The sequence below is a fragment of the Heptranchias perlo genome, chromosome 23 (genome assembly GCF_035084215.1).
Source record: "Heptranchias perlo isolate sHepPer1 chromosome 23, sHepPer1.hap1, whole genome shotgun sequence".
In the NCBI taxonomy this organism is placed as follows: domain Eukaryota; kingdom Metazoa; phylum Chordata; class Chondrichthyes; order Hexanchiformes; family Hexanchidae; genus Heptranchias; species Heptranchias perlo.
This window is the reverse complement of record NC_090347.1, coordinates 6,225,384-6,246,711: the sequence shown is the minus strand read 5'-3', so window position 1 is coordinate 6,246,711 and position 21,328 is coordinate 6,225,384. Positions and strand designations below refer to the sequence as shown.

The 21,328-nt window shown below is 42.3% G+C and overlaps 1 protein-coding gene across 2 annotated transcripts in view; it reads right to left on the bottom strand.

Annotated features, from left to right (window-relative positions):
* Positions 1–3,274: 3,274 nt before the first annotated feature.
* The window catches only part of prkcab (protein kinase C, alpha, b), a 350,330-nt gene continuing 332,276 nt past the window's right edge, over positions 3,275–21,328 (bottom strand). For both annotated transcript variants that reach the window (XM_068003889.1, XM_068003891.1), the window contains exon 17: positions 3,275–7,736. In XM_068003889.1, the coding sequence (XP_067859990.1) occupies positions 7,572–7,736 (165 nt within the window). In that variant the 3' untranslated portion in view covers positions 3,275–7,571. The remainder of the gene's footprint in view (positions 7,737–21,328) is intronic.

Genomic DNA, 21,328 nt, shown 5'->3' with positions numbered 1-21,328 from the left:
CACTTACCCTGTTGAGAAAGCCAATGCTTGCTTTTGGTATCATTTCTACTCAATAAGAGTTGCAGATTCTCTTCAATTAAAAATTCATAATTGTATATCGTGGGCAAAACTAGTAGTGGAAGTAGCTGGAAAACTGGTAACAAGATGGCATTTCTCAAGAAAGCTTAGTCTTACTTGTCACCTCTGGTAGCTTCAATGATCCACAATGCCTGTAAGAAAGGAGTATTGTAAGTTTGATTTGACTGAGTTAAGGATGTATTTTCTCTGTAGCCAATCATAAACCATATAGAAAATGCAAATAACTTATTCCATGCCAGAGCCACCCCATTTAACATCAAGGAGATGTGACCACTTTCAAGATTATGACTGAGCAGCATAAGAGTTGCTGCTGCTTTAGTTATACCTCACTGTCAACACTGAAGACATATGGATTGAAGCAACTGCATCTCAATATTCTGTATCAGTTAAAAAAAGTCTGCAAAGAATTATAGAGGAAAACCTCTTGTCTCTCAATATTACACACTTCTCAGCCAAGAGAATAAACAGAAAATTAACTATCATGCCCTTCAAAGCTGCTCTTTAATCAGCTACCCGGAGCCGTCTGAGATAACATTATTTTCTCTCCTTTTTGAAGCAGTATGTATCTCCTTTCTTGTCACTTTCCACAATGCCCTGTTTGGCATTTGGGATATTGGTGCAAAGAAATATCCATTGTTAAGTGGTACATCATGTTTGCACACAAATACACTGCTCCTGCAGATCTCTGCATGAGATTTTTATTTGTTCTCGTGATGAGGACAATGGTGGCAAGGCTGCATTTATTGCCCATCCCTAATTGCCCATAGAGGATAGTTTTTTTTATTTGTTTGTGGGATGTGGGCGTCGCTGGCGAGGCCAGCATTTATTGCCCATCCCTAATTGCCCTTGAGAAGGTGGTGGTGAGCCGCCTTCTTGAACCGCTGCAGTCCGTGTGGTGAAGGTTCTCCCACAGTGCTGTTTGGAAGGGAGTTCCAGGATTTTGACCCAGTGACGATGAAGGAACGGCGATATATTTCCAAGTCAGGATGGTGTGTGACTTGGAGGGAACGTGCAGGTGGTGTTGTTCCCATGTACCTGCTGCCCTTGTCCTTCTAGATGGTAGAGGTCGTGGGTTTGGGAGGTGCTGTCGAAGAAGCCTTGGCGAGTTGCTGCAGTGCATCCTATGGATGGTACACACTGCAGCCACAGTGTGCCGGTGGTGAAGAGAGGGAATGTTTAGGGTGGTGGATGGGGTACCAATCAAGCGGGCTGCTTTGTCCTGGATGGTGTCGAGCTTCTTGAGTGTTGTTGGAGCTGCACTCATCCAGGCAAGTGGAGAGTATTCCATCACACTCCTGACTTGTGCCTTGTAGATGGTGGAAAGGCTTTGGGGAGTCAGGAGGTGAGTCACTCGCCGCAGAATACCCAGCTTCTGACCTGCTCTTGTAGCCACAATATTTATGTGGCTGGTCCAGTTAAGTTTCTGGTCATTGGGGACCCCAGGATGTTGATGGTGGAGGATTCGGTGATGGTAATGCCGTTGAATGTCAAGGGGAGGTGGTTAGACTCTCTCTTGTTGGAGATGGTCATTGCCTGGCACTTGTCTGGCGCGAATGTTACTTGCCACTTATGAGCCCAAGCCTGGATGTTGTCCAGATCTTGCTGCATGCGGGCACGGACTGCTTCATTATCTGTGGGGTTGCCAATGCAACTGAACACTGTGCAATCATCAGCGAACATCCCCATTTCTGACCTTATGATGGAGGGAAGGTCATTGATGAAGCAGCTGAAGATGGTTGGGCCTAGGACACTGCCCTGAGGAACTCCTGCAGCAATGTCCTGGGGCTGAGATGATTGGCCTCCAACAACCATTACCACCTTCCTTTGTGCTAGGTATGACTCCAGCCACTGGAAAGTTTTCCCCTGATTCCCATTGACTTCAATTTTACTAGGGCTCCTTGGTGCCATAGTGGTGGGCCTTCTCTTTGAAAATCTGAAGTTCTTGTGGTGGTGACACTCCCACAGTGGTGTTTGGTAGGGAATTGCAGTATATTGACCCAGCGATCATGAAGAAATGGCATTCTCTGTCCAAGTTGGAATGGTGTGTGACTTGGAGAGGAATTTGGAGGTAATAGTATTCTCACAACATTGTTGCTCTTGTCGTTGTTGGTGATAGAGGTTGCAGGGGTAGGAAGTACTGTCGAAGTGACCTTTGTAAGTTCTGTAGATGCTCTGCAGCCAGTGATGGGGGTGTAGATATTGTGTGCAATGGCAGGGGTGCGTATCAAGTGAATTGCTCTGAATTGGATATCTTGAGCTTCTTGAGTATTGTTGTGGCTGCACCCAGCCAGTCAAGTGGTGAGTATTCCATCATGTTCCTGACATAAGCTTGTAGATGATGGAGATGCTTTGACTACCTAGCTTCTGCCCTGCTTTTGTAGCTACGGTGGTGATATGGTTAGTCCAGTTAAGGTCCAATGACCCTCCCAAAGATATTGATAATGCGGGGACTCAACGGCTATTGAAGGTAAAGGGCAGATGGCTGGGCTTTCTCTTGTTTGAGATGGTCATTATCTGTGTTGCAGATGTTATTTTTCACTTTAAAAAATGTTTTGCTTCATTAGGTTCCCTGTTCCACCATACACTGAGGCAATCTATTCTCAGGTCTTTGGTGCTGGAGGAAGTATGCATACAAGTTTGGGGGAGGAAAGGGGGTACGGTGATATCAGAAAGTTTGCTCTGTGGGGAAATCTCAGGCACAAGCCACATCATATCCCTGCTGTGCAACAGCTCATGTGCAGCAATATGCATTGTTACTATTACCCAATCCAATTTTCTCTCTTTAAAGAAAAGCTATAATGCCCTAAATGGGTAAAGGCACCTCCTGATGCAGTACTAGGCCATATAAAAACGAAGTCTAAGGTTTGATGCTCAGTGTGTGCTGATTTCAAGTGGGGTGTCAGTTGGCCTCAGTGCCCCTGGTCTGTGAAGGGAATAAATCAGTTAAGATTCCGCTTCATGACTATTATCTAGTGACACCTTTTGGAAAGTTATGTGTGAGTGGGCATTACTGGAGAGCCTAATCTGGCTTGGCAGTGAGGCCCTCTAAACTAAAACTGTTAAGACCACATACAAAGACTGGCTTCTTGGTCAGTATTGGCAACTGTGTACCCCAATAACACTCAGCATCTTTAGAAGAGGAGAAAGTTTATGACAAAAGCAATGCAGAGGTACATTTAAATCAAAGAACACAGAGTTAACAGCCACTTTGTTTATTTTTACACATTGTGAAACTACAATTAACACATAACAAAGAATACCATGCAAAACAATTTGAGGAAAGTAAGTTGTTTATTATATAATAGAAAAAGAAAACCGTATGCTTTAATAATACACCGTCTCTAACCAAATTCTAAATGAATATTGTGACCTCTGCACTTGTTCCTGTACTGGCTTGCTACAGTTCCTAAGTGTTTAGAGTACAATGATAAAGGAAATAATATTGCTGCTTACAAATACAGAATGGGAATATGACTTTTGGCATTACAAATCAGCAATTTGAAGCAACACTGTTAAAAAGCTTAGAAATGCTGTGAATAGATTTTTTTTCTTTAAATGGGCATATTGTCCTTGTCGAGTGATTTGCCTGTCATTTTACCAGGTTTGTAAACAATGACACGACTTGTGATATTAAGATGGAACTGCATCACTGATTTTTGCATTAAAAAAAGCTTTAAAAAAGTTCTGCAGGAAAACTATGTCGTGATAGCTTACACTGCACAGTATATTGAGTTTTCTGCAGTGTGAATGACCCCTGTAGCCAATATGGCAACTGTGGAATTGAGCTTCTGGGACAGTGTGTTCTGGAACTAAACCTGCCCAGAAACTCCCTGAAGGTATGGTAACACCCTGTTTAGTTACAAAGATAACTGTATCTTTGTCAATGCCATTCCCATATAACTTTCTATTACTACTAGTTTCTAAGGTTTTTAATAAAGATGTAACAGTGTTCAAAAATCCTGATATCAGTGCTTTTCAGAACATTCATACCTTTAAAAAAGGGGGGGAATTCTATACATGTAGCTGTTCATTCACCAATGTAGTGTGAAAACAGGAAAACACTGGAAGTTTTGCTACTAAACAAAGATGCCCACAATAAATTGTATGAAATGTTACATTACATAACTTATTTTTTGTTTAGAAACTCAACCACTTTAAGATGCTAAAATCTCTACATTTTAAGCAGAACTATACCAAGATACAAAATTTTGGACTTCCAGAATTGTTCAGAAAAATTACTTTTTTTTCCCCCAACATCTCAATCTCCAGTAAAAACAGTTGTCTAGGTAATCGGTACACTCCAGTTTAAATGGTCTGCATGAAATGCAAGGTTTTATTTACTTGCCTGTTGGCAATTAATCCACTGCTGCATTTTTGTGAATCTATGCACTCCACTGCAACCACATTTTAGCATTGTTGGTAGTGATGTTAATAAGGCAGTGATATGAAATCTGTAACCTATGCTTAACATTGGACAACACAAAAATAAATGTCTGTTTATTATCTGCAGCCATTTCAGTAAATAGGATACAGTTGGCTGGGCAGGGAAGTTACAAGGCAGAAATTCAGAGACTATAAATTGAGAGGGCAAAGCTCAAGCAGTTTATGAAAACGTACAGAGCCACTTGGTTGAATTTCAAACTTGAAACTCAATTAGTATTCTTCAAATATATAACCTATAGTTTAATTTAAAAGCTATTGTTTAAAGAAAACTTAAAATGATATGTGGCAAGATGGTGTAAAGCAGGTGGAAGAGGATAGTTGAAGATTGGCTGAGGGTTTATTTGGAGTGAGGGGCAACAAATTACCTGGAAACATATTTTACTCAGCAGTACATATCATAGTAGAAGATGTGGCCTGAATAATGTTCTGTACAGTGATGCAAGGTTCCTTTTCTAAGTTCTACCTTGCTTTATGCCAACCTCAAAATATATTTAAAGAGTCAGCCTCATCAGTATTCCTTTTCAAAATTCAGCCCTTACAAAGAACATGAATACCCATTTTATTTTTGCTATCTGTTTTTGTTATTAGTTTTTAGTATAATTGTTTTCTACCACAATAACCAGATGACATCTTAGAGGAGGTACAAACTGGAGTACTTACTGATTCTGACAATGTAAGGGAGTTGAATTAATGTTAGTTGCTACCATTATAAATGCAGGTACTTCAGCTATGTATGCTTATTCAGCTCCCTCATACCATGGGACATGGTGAATCCTCCAAGTCATTCCCTCAATGATATCACTATCACTCCATTCAAAACAAAATAACCATGTCAGTGGCAAAGCTAATCCTAATAGTTTTGGAGAGACTTCCGTTTGAAATAATTTTGGGAGGGGATAGGATGGTTAATAAGGAATAGAGATCACACATCTGATCAACCTTGAACTTTTTTTCCCAATCTTAAACTTTAACAAAAAATTATATATATATTTTAGCATTTAATTTACAAGCACTTTCTTTCCTTACTACCTCTACTTCAGTAAATATTTGTATTCAAGCTGACTAGGTAAACTCAGTAAAAATTTTGGTCCGGAAGGTTACTTTAAACTGTGAAAGATTTTACAGAACAGTACTTAACTGTATATTAGTCATTATATATCTTTTAACCATTTTCTTCATTCATCTAAAATGCTTGCATTTAGCATCAATTAGTGCTGATTTTAAATATTGATATTTCAACTAACAATGGGCTGGGTGCATATGTACATTTACTGTACCTTTATTAATTTGGCAGAGTCAGGCATGTGACTGAATTGTGTAATGTGAAGAATAGCACAAAGAAATGTAATCATCAATCAATGCAATAAGCACTGAAGGATATGATTTTTTAAAAAAAGTGCCATTTTCAATTGTAATTTCTTTTTAAAGGATGCATTCTTCAACTTGGATATGGCAAACACTATTTTGACCAACAACCAAATGTACGTGCTTTCAAAATGTAGGCCATGTTGCATGCGGCACCTATTGACAACATGCTAGTTGTATTCTGACATGCATTTCTCAGGCAGAATAGTGAGTCACTAAATTACTGTTTCCAAAATCAAGGCAAAAATGATCTGAACTGACTCCCATTTTGTAATTGAATCAAGGTGCGCACAGGGACTTACTGTGGTTCTTATGAATTAGCATTTACTGTTCAACCTTAAGAAAAAATAAAGCAAGTTTGACCAAAATAGTTTCATTTACTGTAGTGGTAAGTATAGGAGCTAAACAATGCATCAAATATCTTAATTTTTAAAAATGTATTTTCTTTTATAGGCTGATTTGTACCAGTACAAGCAAACATTTTAAGAAACAAAAAACTTTTCTGTGCCTTAGTATAAAAACTGCAGTAGGTTTTTTGAAAGTACAAGAAAACCTTCAGTAAGTACCTTAAAGGGGGACTGTTGCCAGAAGTGCCACGTGTCATTTTTCTCAAAACGTCACGCTCAAGTGGCTGGATGCTATTTTTGCGATGCAATTTACATCGTACGTTCAACAAAAATGAAAGAAGATTTGCCAAATGCTGCTGTATGAAGATAGTGCCCCTTTAGCACGTTGAACATATGCTTTAACAAAGCCAAAGCTTTGCTGCAGGCAGAACATTACTATTTCTAAGAAACAAAAGCTCATTCCATACAATAATGCGTAATGAGATACGAGCTAGACAACTGTAGCACAGCATTCTTTGTCTTCGTAGTTTCATATAAAATTAGTAGAATAGTCTCCTGTACGGTTGTTTGCTTTGTGCACTAGGCAAAGTTTTTGTGCCCTTGAACAGGAACTTGCTAAACTCACTGTGATTCACATGAGAAAATGTATTAACATCCTTTCAGTAGCCACTTTGGACAAGAGATCTTTAGCACATGTTAAAATACCAAAATAATTTGATCAATTTTATTTTTCTCCTCTGCTCACCCTTTCAACTAATTCTCTCAGTGTTTCCTGCAAGTCTTTCAGATTTCTTGTTCTGTAATCCAAATGGAAATATCAGTTTTATATATTAGTGCAAATTATAGATGGATTGTGTATGAGATATATGTATTGATTTACTCAAACTTATTTTGCCCATTACATTTTTGGAGAAACACATCTGTTCCTCAGTTGTTTTTGATGACTAGTCTATTGAACCATCCTCAATTATTGGGAAGACAAAGGGAGGAAGAACTGGTCCCTTGGGGGCCAAATGTATATTGCAATTTGTAACTCAACATTTAAAAAAAAACAAAGTAGAATCCAGCAGAGGAGAATGCATTCCTAAAAATCTTCCTGTCTTTTTAGCTATCAGAACAATTCACAATTATATTATACTGATTTAATGCTGGACTTTAAAATTTTGTCAATAAATCTCCATAAAGTATATTAAGTTTTTTCTAGAAGTTAAAAGTGCTTGTTTCTTAACCTTTTCTGAACATTATTAATCCTGTAAAGTTAATCGTTGATTGATTATAGACATTTTTAAACAAAGGCCCATTTACTGCTGCTGCTGCTTGTCCTCTTCATTCTGAGTTTCATACAACATTGGTTAAACTGGGGTGAAAGAACTCTTGGTTTACAAACGAGAATCCCTCAAACTCTGCCTGGTCGATGTTAGCGATGACCAGCTGGTCAGGTGGTGTTAACACTGGTTGGCCTCGTGTGAAGAACTTGTCAAAGTTTTCAGCACTTCTGCCGCACTGTAGAGAGAAAGCGAAAAAAGTAACGTCAAGACATCTGTTTAGAGATCTTAAGTGATTCCTTATTGGAAGTTCATTAGCAATAAACCTATGTCTACGGAAAATTGCCTTCAATTACCAATGTTAGGACTTGTGAATTACATAAAATTGACATTTTATTTCATGAGCTGCACGAAGAAATAGTACTATTATTTATTTTACTGTAAACCACGAGCTGCTCCTACCACACACACTTTTATGTACTTTATTTTTGGGAATTTCACTGGTGTGCAAACACCACGGGGTGACGGGAGGAGGCAGGGTTCACAGAGAGAGAAATAAATACTGCAAGTCTAAATTAGCTCAGCAATTGGTCATAATAACCACATGGATATGAATATTCCCCCCCATCCCCCAAGTTGGCCACACTACAATTATCAAATAAGCAGATTACTAGAAAGTAGGCATTTTCTCAGCAAACCAGAAGTCACAGGCATTAAATAATCTGCTTCATAACTCAATCCATATTTCCTGATTACTTCGAAGTACAAAATATAATGTTCTGAATAAAGTTAATACAAATTCCAGCACGTTTCTGAGAGAGAATCTTGCCTTTAATTATCAATAAGCAGATTAGAGAGTGAGTTTTTATAATGAATTGCAAAACATAACATATTAAACTAACTTGCATCTTTCATTCTTACTAAACACCTCTGCAGCAGAACTTATTGTTACTAAGGATTTCCTGCTAGTACACTGACCTAGGCTTTCTAGCTGATTTTTTTGCCCCCAGGATCATTTGCCTGGTATGGATGGGCTCTCTGGCCTTTGCCAAGGATTCACACCAAACCAGAGCCAGAAACTAACAGCCATGTCCGTGTGCAAGATTGAGAATTACATAGAATTTACAGAACAGAAACAGGCCATTTGGCCCAACTGGTCTATGCTGGTATTTATACTCCACACGAGCCTCCTCCCACTCTAATCACCTCTTCCCACCCTGCTCCCCTATCCCTCCATTCCGTTCTCCCTCTTGTCTGCATCAAGCTTCCCCTCAATGCTATCTGCTTCAACCACTCCATGTGGCAGTACAATCCACATTCTCACGACTGTATGTGAAGAAATTCCTCCTACATTCTTTATTTGATCTGTTAGTGATTATCTTATATTTATGTCCCCTTGTTTTGGACTCACCCCCAAGTGGAAATAGTTTCTCTACATCTACTCTATCGATAAAAACCTCTATCACGACTCCTCTTAGCCTTTTTCCAGAGAAAAGAGCCCCAGCCTGCTCAATCTTTCCGGATAGTCCAAAAGACCAAGAAGCGATCAAATGGCAATTTAGAATAGAGTCATAGACTAGAATGGTTACAACACAGAAGGAGGCCATTCAGTCCATTGAGCCCATGTCGGTTCTTTGTAAGAGCAATCCAGTTAGTTCCATTCCCCTCGTCTTTCTCCATAGCCCTGCACATTTTTTCCCTTCAAGTATTTATCCAATTCCTTTTTGAAAGCCACGATTGAATCTACTTCCACTACCCTTTCATGCAGCGCATTCCAGATCATAAATACTCGCTGCGTAAAAAAAGTTTTTCCTCGTGTCGCCTTAAATCTGTGTCCTTTGGTTCTCGACCTTTCCGCCAATGGGATCAGTTTCTCTTTACTTACTTAATCTAAACAATTCATGATTTTGAACACTTTTATCAAATCTCCTCTCAACCTTCTCTGCTCCAAGAACAACAACCCCAGCTTCTCCAGTCTATCCACGTAACTGAAGTCCCTCATCCCTGGAACCATTCTAGAGTTTTATTGGGACTTATCGGGTCTTTTATCCAATTGGAGGTAATGCCACCATTCATCACTGGATTCAAGTATAGACAAGATAAATGTCAATATGTTTAACATAGTCACAGATTCTACAAGAGGGCATAGCCTCAAACATAGAAGAGGGTGGATGAAATCACAATTAAAAACAGAAAATGTTGGAAACACTCAGCAGGTCAGGCAGCATCTGGAGAAACAGTTAATGTTTCAGGTTGATGACCTTTCATCAGAACTGGAAGAAGTTAGAGATTTAACAATTTGTAAGCAAGTACAGAGCCACCGAAAAAGGGGGAGGGGGGAAGGAAAGAACAAATGGGAAGATCTGTGATAGGGTGGAGGTCAGGAGTGAGAAAAGAGTTTAGATTTAACTACTATATGTGGAAAGTGGTGAGTGTTTAGAATGGACTCCCATGTGGGGGCTGAAGCTATTAGCAAATTTAAGAGAAAGTCTGGTAAATACTGGTGAGAAATTTGTAGATCATGAAATATGGTATTTCTTAGATACTGGGAAGAGCCAGATGGACTGCAATGGCCTTTTCCAGTCCTGTATATTCCTATGTCTTCTCACTCTGTTGGCTTATACAGAAGCAATGTATCAGGCATTCAAAACCTACCTTGATTATCTTGTAATATGTCATGTTCTATTAAATCTTACTCTGTCCACTTGGGGTACAAAATTTTCTCTATTTTAATTTGCCACATTTGGCTATTTCAGCATCAAGTGGCATTTATATAACATTCAATGTAATGAATGTCCCGGGTGCTTCAAAGAAGAAATGACTACCAAGCTATTTATGGAGAAGTTAGAGGAGGTGCTCAAAGGCATAGTTGAAGAGATGTGTTTTGAAGATACTTATGAAAATGAGAGAGGTACAAAGATTGAGAGATTTAGGAAGAGCATTAGAAAACTATAGAGGATGTAGAGATTAGGTAATGCAAGGCCATGGAGCTATTTTAAATAAAAAGGATTTTGAATTCAGTGCATTGGAAGTTGGTGTGGACAATGCTGATTCAGTGAGGGTGAGATAAGAATGGAGGAGGGTGATAGTACAGAGTGGCCTAGGTTATGGATTCAAAGCTCAGTTCAAGTGCACCATATGAAAAAAACCCATAAATTTCTATTTAAAAAAAATTTAATTTATAGTATTGGAGCTGTTAGAATTTTTAAAGTTTTCTGTTAGGGCAGCAATTTATTTTCAAGCTTGATTTCTGCTTAAAGGATTCCATTTAGGTTGCTACTCATAGAATAGTTTAATGTCTGTTCCACTGACTAGGGGAACAAAACAATATAGATGTGATGGATGTTTTTCTTACGCCCTAGAAACCAATGGATTGATAAATTGCTGTGGATTACTGGAGGAAACCGGAAACCATCTTGTTGCTTTGTCACTTGTCTTACACAGACGTAGAATCACGCATGACTGGATGATTTCTCCACCCTTTCCAATACCCTGTTAGCAGGTACAATAAAAATATTTAATTTCACTTCCAAAAGGCTAAATATCTGGTGGGGGGAGGAAAAGAAGAGTTAGTAAGAATGGCTTTTAAAATGGCATGTCTCTAAGTCACATTACTGTATGCATTAAGCCAGACCATTTAATTTAATAGCATTAAAAAGTACTCTATGCAATCGTTTCCTTTATTGGAGCTAAGAAAATTTTCTATATTGTCTTCAGTTCTGTAATAGATCTGCACAAAAGCATTTTGAATCAAACTCGAGCTACAATTCGAGAACTGTCTGGGGAAATTACAGGGCCTGAGATTATTTTCTTTACAACTATGAATTATTCATGATTCGTTGGAATGTTAAATGATACCTAGTTTATATAGCGTTCAATCAATCAAACTTTGGAAGTAATGCAGATATAACATTGTAAACTATATTCTTGCAAATAGTGATAAAAGGTTGAGAATATAAATTCACTGTTATGCGGGTGTTCACTCATTTATTTTAAGCGGGTTTGGTGCCTGTGTGTAAATAATGTACACTGGAATGTAATAGGAACAGATTACGTGTTCATATGTGAACTTTACCAGTTGGAAGTTTTATTTTAGTTTAATATATGATAACTTCTAATAATTTAGCAAAGCTGCACAGACTGTGGCATCATCCACTGAAGGACCCTTTAAAAACAGTGGGGAGCAAATCCAGTTGCTTTAATAACATTGTGGAGATACCCTGAGGTAAACAAAGATCTTGCTGAGATGCCATCTGTTTTGTGCAGAAATGTAAAAGGAAGGCATTTCACTGACCTATCCTTTAGTCTGTTTGTAGTTCATTCAACACAGTTCAAAGAAAAAAAAGTACACAGACTGAAAAGGAAATGACATTAATGAGTGGATAAATTGATCTGGTTTGTAGCTGGTGATATAGCTGAAGAAAGGAAATCACAGCAGGGAGACCAATCTCGTCCCATTTAAATGTGTCTTGTTTGTATTTTTTAAAAAAATTATTGAAAGGTAAATCAAAATGACTGGGTGAATACATTTCAGAAGTAAAAAAGAAAATATTTTGCTTGTATGTGGCAGTGAACTGTGTGATAACTATTAGATGCAGCAATAGATTTGTCACTGTCAAACAAAGACATTTCACTGTGCAGCTGTTCCGTCTTTTCATTTTTTTCCCAATTTAATTTTAGCTTTTTTTCTGCTTAAAGAAATATGATAGGTCAGAAGAAAATTGGAATATTTTTCTACTTTTGGCACCCACTGTCCATACCAAGCAGTCCCAGATGAAGAACAGCAAGTCCTGTGCTCTCAAACTTAGAAAATATTTGTATTACATTTTCATTTCTAACACCAGCAATCCTTGTGGCCTGAGTGAGTGACAAGTTTAGTACCCATTTGTGCTATGTTCTCACAATTGGAACTGCATCAAGACTATTTAACTCATATTCATCCATCTGAGATCATAGAGAAAAACAACAGTATTCTTTCTCACCATATACCATTCCTTCAGTCAGGTGAGGTGTTAAAACCTGTTACCATAATGACAGTAGACAGTACTACCTCTGGTTAATGTTGAGGGCCGGGAAAACGGCAAAGGCTTCAGGTGGTTGAGCGCCTGGAGGAGGGGAGTGGGACCCTCGATAGAGGAAATGCCATCAAAAGGCAGATGAGCTAATCCTTGAACTAGCCAATGGCATCCACAACCTGCAAGCTATGACACAGCTGCAATATCTAACAAGTCAGTGAAAGAGCAACCGCGGACAGCTCGAAACACAACAGCAGGGTTCAGGCCGCCGCCTTATGAAGAGTTATGGAGGACAGTCACAGGAGCTCTGACGATAGTGGACCAATGATACATCTCTGATGATACTACTCAATAAAATTGCACATCCCCATGATCATTAAGTTCTGCAAACGTGTCCCATTGCTCATCTGATTTGCCTAATATACTTTATCTGGTACATGGATCAATGGCAGTAGCCTGTCACACAAGCTGATAGTCAAGGAAAAAAAATTACTTCTCCAGTGGGAATCATAAAACATAAATCCATTTCAAATACAGCATTAACTTATAGATCAGAGTTCATAGAATTATAGAAAGGTTACAGCAGGAAGGAGGCCATTCGGCTCATCAAGTCTGCGCCGGCTCTATGCAAGACCAATCCAGCTAGTCCCACTCCCCTGCCCTATCCCCATAGCCCTGCAAATTTTTTACTTCCAAGTACTTACCCAGTTCCCTTTCGAAGGCCACGATTGAATCTGCTTCCACCACCCCCTCGGGCAGTGCATTCCAGATCATAACCACTCGCTGTGTAAAAAAGTTTTTCCTCATCTCACCTTTGGTTCTTTTGTCAATCACCTTAAATCTATGTCCTCTGGTTCTTGACCCTTCCGCCAATGGGAACAGTTTCTCTCTATCTACTCTGTCTAGACCCTTCATGATTTTGAATACCTCTTATCAAATCTCCTCACAACCTTCTCTGTTCCAAGGAGAACAACCCCAGCTTCTCCTATCTATCCACGTAACTAAAGTCCCTTATCCCTGGAATCATTCTAGTAAATATCTTCTGCACCCTCTCTAAGGTCTTCACATCTTTCCTAAAGTGTGGTGCCCAGAACTGGACACAATACTCCAGTTGTGGCCGTACCAGTGTTTTATAAAGGTTCATCATGACTTCCATACTTTTGTACTCTATGCCTCTATTTATAAAGCCCAGGACCCCGTATGCTTTTTTAACCGCTTTTTCAACCTGCCCTGCCACCTTCAATGATTTGTGCACATATACCCCCAGATCTCTCTGTTTGTGTACCCCTTTTAGAGTTGTGCCCTCTGGTTTACATTGCCTCTCCTCGTTCTTCCTACCGAAATGTATCACTTCGCATTTTTCTGCGTTAAATTTCATCTGCCACGTGTCCGCCCATGCCACCAGCCTGTCTATATCTTCTTGAAGTCTATCACTGTCCTCCTCACTGTTTACTACCCGTCCACGTTTTGTGTCATCTGGAAATTGTGCCCTGTATACCCAAGTCCAAGTCATTAATATATATCAAGAAAAGCAGTGGTCCCAGCACCGACTCCTGGGGAACACCACTGTACACCTCCCTCCAGTCCGAAAAGCAACCGTTCGCCATTACTTTGTTTCCTGTCACTTAGCCAGTTCTGTATCCGTGTTGCTACTGCCCCCTTTATTCCATGGGCCGCAGTCTTGATGATAAGCCTACCATGTGGCACTTTATCAAACGCCTTTTGAAAGTCTGTATATGCCACATCAACTGCATTGCCCTCATCTAACCTCTCTGTTACCTCATCAAAAAACTCTGTCAAGTTAGTTAAACACGATGTGCCTTTAGCAAATCTGTGCTGGCTTTCCCTAATCAATCCACACTCGTTCAAGCGACTGTTAATTCTGTCCTGGATTATCGTTTCTAAAAGTTTCTCCACCACTGAGGTTAAACTGACTGGCCTATAGTTGCTGGGTTTATCCTTGCACCCTTTTTTGAACAAAGGTGTAACATTTGCAATTCTCCAGTCCTCTGGCACCACCCCGGTATCTACGGATGTTTGGAAGATTATGGCCAGTACCTCCGCAATTTTCACCCTTAACTTCCCTCAGCAACCTAGGATGCATTCCATCCGGACCGGGTGACTTATCTACTTTAAGTACAGCTAGCCTTTCTAGTACCTCTTTATCAATTTTTAGCCCATCCAGTATCTCAACTACCTCTTCACTTACTGAGACTCTGGCAGCATCTTCTTCCTTGGTAAAGACAGATGCCAAGTTCTCATTTACTACCTCAGCCCTCCCCTCTGCCTCCATGAGTAGATCTCCTTTATGGTCCCTAATCGGCTCCACCCCTCCTCTTACTACCCGTTTATTGTTTACATGCCTGTAGCAGACTTGGATTTCCTTTTATGTTGGCCGCCAGTCTATTCTCATACTCTCTTTTTGCCCCTCTTATTTCCTTTTTCACTTCCCCTCTGAACTTTCTATGTTCAGCCTGGTTCTCAGTTGTGTTATCAACCTGACATCTGTCATACACCCCTTTTTTCCATTTCATCTTACTCACTATCTCCTTTGTCATCCAAGGAGCTCTGGCTTTAGTTGCCCTACTTTTCTCCCTCGTGGGAATGTGCCTAGACTGTACCCAGGCTGCCCACTGTTCAATTACAGTTTTGCCTGCCAATCTTTGATTCCAATTTACCCAGGCCAGATCTGTTCTTATCCTATTGAAATTGGCCCTTCTCCAATTGAGTATTTTTACTTTAGAGTGGTCCGTGTCCTTTTCCATAGCTATTCTAAACCTTATGATACTATGATCGCTGCTCCCTAAATGCTCCCCCCTGCCTCATTCCCTAGAACCAAGACCAGCAATGCCTCCTTCCTCGTTGGGCTGGAAATGTACTGGTCAAGAAACTTATCCTGAACACATTTCAAAAATTCCTCGCCCTCTTTGTCCCTTATGTTTTATTGTTAACGCAGTCTATATTAGGATAGTTGAAGTCCTCAATTATCACTACTCTATAGCTTTTGCACCTCTCTAATTCCCCTGCAAATTTGCTGCTCTATATCCTTCCCTCTAGTTGGTGGCCTGTAGAATACAGCCAGTAGTGTAATGGCACCTCTTTTATTTCTTAACTCTAACCAAATAAATTCTGTCCATGACCCCTCCAGGACATCCTCTTTCTCCAGTACTGCAATATTCTCCTTAATCAATACTGCCACCACCCCCCCCACCTCCTTTCTTACCTTCCCAATCTTTCCTGAACACCTTGTATCCCGGAATATTTAGTACCCAACCTGCCCTTTTTTGAGCCAGGTCTCCGTTAGCACCACAACATCATATTCCCATGTGGCTATTTGAGCCTGCAGCTCACCAACCTTGTTTACCACGCTTCGTGCGTTTACACACGTGCACTGTAAACCAGTCCTAGACTTTCTCGAACTCTCTCTTAGTCTGATCCCACCTAATACTGTACTATTACTTGCTCTAGTGCTATCTTTCTCTCCCGATGCTTTGTGGTCCTTGTTTCTCCTTTCCAATGCTACATCCTGGTGCCCATCCCCCTGCCAAATTAGTTTAAACGCCGCCCCCCCCCCCCTTCCACAGCACTAGCAAACCTCCCCGCGAAGACATTGGTCCCAGCTCTGTTGAGGTGCAACCTGTCCAGCCTGTACAGGTTCCACCTTCCCCAGAACTGGTCCCAATGCCCCAGGAATCTAAAGCACTCCCTCCTGCACTAACTCTCCCGCACTAACTCTCCCGCCACGCATTCATCTGCTCTATCCTCCTATTTCTATACTCGCTAGCGCGCGGCACTGGGAGTAATGTGGAGATTACTACCTTTAGGTCCTGCTTCTTAATTTCTTTCCTAACTCCTTAAAATCTGCCTGCAGGACCTCATTGTTCTTTCTATCTATGTTGTTGGTACTGATATGGACTACGACCTCTGGATGTTCACCCTCCTCCCCCCCCCCCCCCCCCCCCCAAAGAATGTTCTGCAGCTGCTCAGTGACATCCTTGACCCTGGCACCAGGGCGGCAACCTACCATCCTGGAATAACATCTATGGCTGCAGAAACGCCTGTCTGTTCCCCTAACTATAGAATCCCCTATCACTATTGTTCTCCTGACCTTTCTCCTCCTTCCCGTACAGCTGAGCCACCCATGGTGCTATGGTCTTGGCTCTGGCTGCACTCCGCAGAGGAACCCTCTCCCTCACAGTATTCAGAATACATTTGCTGGAACATAATTTCATGGAGATTATTCTTTTGCACATACATTTATATACACAGTCACAATACAGATTGATGAAGATGTCACAAAATTTTTTAATGAATTAAAAAAAAATTGCATATGATGCTGTAACTCCTACGTCAGAGAGCAAAAGGTTGCGAGTTTGCATTTGCAATTACTCGTGGGGGTTTTGTAGTATGTAGTGTCCAGTTGTTGCCCCAGCTAAGATTAGCTTACTCTGCAGATACCTGGGACCATCTGGTCTGTATGGTCTAGTACAACACACCAAATTAATTTGCTGGCCACCAGGGAAGTGGAATGTTTTAACATCAACCTCACCTGCAGTTGTGACATTTCCAATCCTGTACAATAACATTTCATCGGATGCCATTCTTGTTAATGCTGACTACCGCGGGTAAAGAGAAATTCTAATAAGCTTAATAGGATAGTTATGGGTTATAAATCAAATATATGTTGTTCACAACAAAAATAGACAATCCAATTAAGTGCAAAATAAATCAGCCTTCAAAGGGTTAAAAACTGCAACAACCACAAGGTGCAATGGTTCATTGTACATCAGATCCAAATTAGTGTAATCAATATAACAAAGCAAAGCATTATGACAAAGCAAAGCATTAGCACAAGTGTGTGGTCAAATTTAAATATTTGCAATTAGCACCCAGTTTAATTAATTCATCTGAATGTATCTTTCTCTGCTAAAAATCATGTACATTTAGAAGTGTGCACTATAAAGAGACAATTGCAACTAACCTATTGTGTTGAATTGGTTACTGAAGCAGACATGATACGTTACATTTACAAATACTGTAATTTTTCTTCTTCCTACCTTACTCCCCTCACTCCCTTGTTCATTGTGGGATTCTGTGACAAACAGCAGGCAGAGAATCTGCTCCCCTTGTATGCCACTCTTTAACTGGTTGTTATATGGTGCCTAAGGAGCAGCTTAGGCTGATTATCTCCAATTCTCCCTACTCTTCCTGAGGGAAACTGTCTTACCTCCACTTGGTACATACTTGTCTGCTGACAATAGAAACATGCTTGGGAGTGGAATTGTGCTCGCGAACCTTTGTCCTACCAATCTGTGGCACCATTACATACACACCAGTTCTATAACTGCAGCACAGTGTTTTGCTGTAGTTTGAAGATAAATGTGATTGTTCATTTAACGAAGAACTCCCAGCACAAGGCATTCATTCTTGGAAGTGTTCTACAATAGATGGATCTGAAACCAGATCCCTACTTTTAAGCATCCTTTGAACACTCTTTTAGTTCAGATTCTGGGGGGGTCAATTTTTGGATGGCCGAGCGGGTGTGTTCGTGGCAGGGGGCTGCTAAAATTGGGGATTCCCGGGGCAATTAAAGCCGGCGGGATCCCACTTAAACCAATTAATTACATAGTTCAGGTCATTTGCAGACCTGATTGGGAGGATATTTTAGGAGGGGTGGGATTTTCATATCAACTAAGCGTGTTCCCGTACTGGGGGAAACACTCCCAATTGAAATAGACGTATTGCATTCACCAACCTGTGGGAACTGCAAAGGTCCATTTAACAGGTTGGGGGGGAGACCCTCACTCATTGCAGGAGGCCACTCTGTCACTTTGGACAAAGTTTGGCCTCCACCACCCTCCTCCTAACAATAAAATTCACCAACTTGGAACCTCAACTCCGGTGTGCAGACACATTTACCTACCTTGCGGACCCCCTCAAATGTACATCTTGCGGATGGAGGCCATCATAGCTGCAGTCATGACCTCATCAGAGGACGAACAGCATTAGCAGCCTCGCCGGCCACGCTGTCCACCTCTGACACGTGGAGCTCCACAACACAGTGCTGTGACACATCCATCTGCACAGCTGGAGGGAGGGCAACCGTAGAGAGAGATGCGTCGCAGAAGGCACTACCCTCGCCACAGGGTCTACAGACCGAGGCTCAGCTTCCAGGACCTCTGAGGAGCAGTGCACACGGAGGCTCAGAATCACTCAACATGTAGTCGTGGATATCTGCAGCCTCCTTGATGCTGAGCTGCTCCCGGCTGGCCCGAGCACGATCTTCTTACCTGTCGCTGTCAAAGTCACCACTGCCCTCAACAACTTCTCCTCCTTATCCTTCCAGGGTGCCACCGGGGACATCGCCAGCGTCTCTCAGTCATCTGCACAAAAGAGACCTGCAAATACACCTACACCCACTCTGCAGTGACCCAATGGGTGGCATCAGATGTGGGTCTTCATGGTGATCCTCAGGAAAGGGAATTATTGCACAAACCAGACAAGATTTGCAAAGACGTGGCAGTAGTGATGATAACAAATTTTAATGTGGGTTGGCAAAACAAACAAAACTAAATGAAAAACATGACGTTCCGTCATACACCCTTGTGCATTCCCTTTGTGCTCACAAAACCTTAGCCTTACGTTTACGCGGTGCTATCCCTGTGGCTTCAGCAGAGGTAGTGGCAGGTTGCTCTTGTCCATGCCCTGACTGATGAGATGCTTTGCGCGGACACCCTCTGGGTTTCTCCAAAGACTGCTCCACCTGCACCTGTGCAGGGGCAGACCCTGCCACCTGGAGAGGAGGCAGCATTGCGGGTACTGGTTGAGAGGGGGGCAACGGGTGAGACGTGGGAGCGCTTTGAGTGGCGTCCCCACTTCCATGTCCCCTTTCGCCATCCTGGGCCAGGCCCACATCACTCCTTCCACCCTGATGGACGACAGTTTGGAGGACTTGTGTGAAGCCTTGGGAGGCCGGTTGTAATGTATCTGTCAGCCTGTTTAAGGTGGCAGAATGTTGCTCACCCAGAATCCGAACGGCCGTTGTCAGGGCCTGAATGGACTCATTGTTGAGCCGTGCTTGAAGCTCGATGGAGGCTAGCCTTCCCTCCATTGCAGACATTCCCGCACCTACCCGCGACACTATCTCAGAGATGCCTTCACATCCCTGTGACAGTATTCCACTCATGCAGAAGTTGGACTCCTTCATCCTCTGCGCGATTGTGGAGAGTGCGTGTGGCAACTGTTCCAGTACCTTGGCATGTGCTGCTGGCCCTCGATGACTCTCCTTTTCATGGCTGGCCCCCAGGGTTCAGCATCTGGGTCCAGCTGAGCAGAGCCTGGAGAAGAATGCTCCCACCGACGCGGACTCTCCATGGCTGCCCCTGCCACCAGGGTCTGCTCGTGCTCACTTGTGCGTGGTGACTCACCATGTGCAAGCGCAACTAACTGAGGACGGGGACCCACCGAGGTGTGTGTATCTGCACTGGTGGATGGCTGGCTCAGATGTGACGATGCCCCCTCAGAGGCCGGCAGGTCCTCTGAGGAATCGCCCTCCGCAGTCACGATGGTCGCAGATGGCCCTGTAAGACAACAGAAAGCAATATTAAGCATGTGGACAGATGTTGAGGTGCTGTAGATGCCAAGTGATAAGATCATTTGCTATCATGATTGCTGAGTATTAGATTTCTGTCACCAGCCGCTTGTGCGCTCCCAGTCTCGGGGTCCGCCATGGACAGGCACTCCAGCGTGCGGCTTATTTCTATTGCCTGCTGCTCCGCGTCCATTAGGACCACCTGGTGTGGCGGGCCCCCTCCGGTCCTTGCCCTCTCCCGGGCATTCTGGCATCTCTTCTCCTATCAAGGCAAAACACAGAGAGGCATGATTGAGTGATGGTTGCATAGTGACCCGCTGCATGCATTGGTGTAGGTGGGGGTGACCGTCAGGGAGATGCATGGGAGGGAGGGTGTGTGTGAGACATAGCCATGAGATTGTATGAGGATTGGGTTGCGTGGTAGTGTTCGAATGGGAACTGGGGCGGTGAGTATGTGCAGGCAAGATGAGGATGATGGTTGATGAGTGGATGTGAGGAGTGATGCGAGAGCGTTGTGGTGGCAGTGCAGAAGGAGTTGTGTGGTGGTTGGGGTGATGTGGAAGACTGAGTGTGGGAGAATGCATAAGTATACTCACTTTGGCTGACCTGGTTAGGTCATTAAAGTGCTTCCTGCACTGGACCCAGGTTCGGCCGACATTGCTGCTGCTGCTGACCTCCTTTGCCACCTCGAGCCTTCTTGGTGGCAGAGGCAGGCCACTACCTCCCATCTGATGGGAAAAACGTTTCCCTCCTCCTCCTCACCTCATCGAGCAGCACCTGGAGTGAGGAGTCAGAAAACCTTGGAGCAGCCTTGCCTCAGGCCTGCTCCATTCTATAATTTTGGTTCTTTGCTGCAGGAGGAGCATTGGAGGACTGCCCCTTAAAAAGGGCTCCTCCTGCTGACAGCCTGTGATGCGGGTGCGCAGTGCGCCCGCTGCGCAGGTCTGCAACAGGAAACCTGGAAGCACGCGTAAGTACCTTCAATTAGGCTGCGATGGCATGCGGAGCACCTCGATTTCACTGGGTGCGTTACCCCCTCGCTGCCAACCAGGCTCCCTCCTAATATCGGGCCCTGAGAGTCTGGTAGCTGTGAGAGGTGGCTTGTTGCATTTACACTACTAAATTTGGCTTACTTATTATGGTAGTAGAAAAAATGTGTGTATGATTCTGCTGCTGGGATAAGGGAACCAGATTTAGTGCTGGGAATGAGGGGAGCTGACTTAT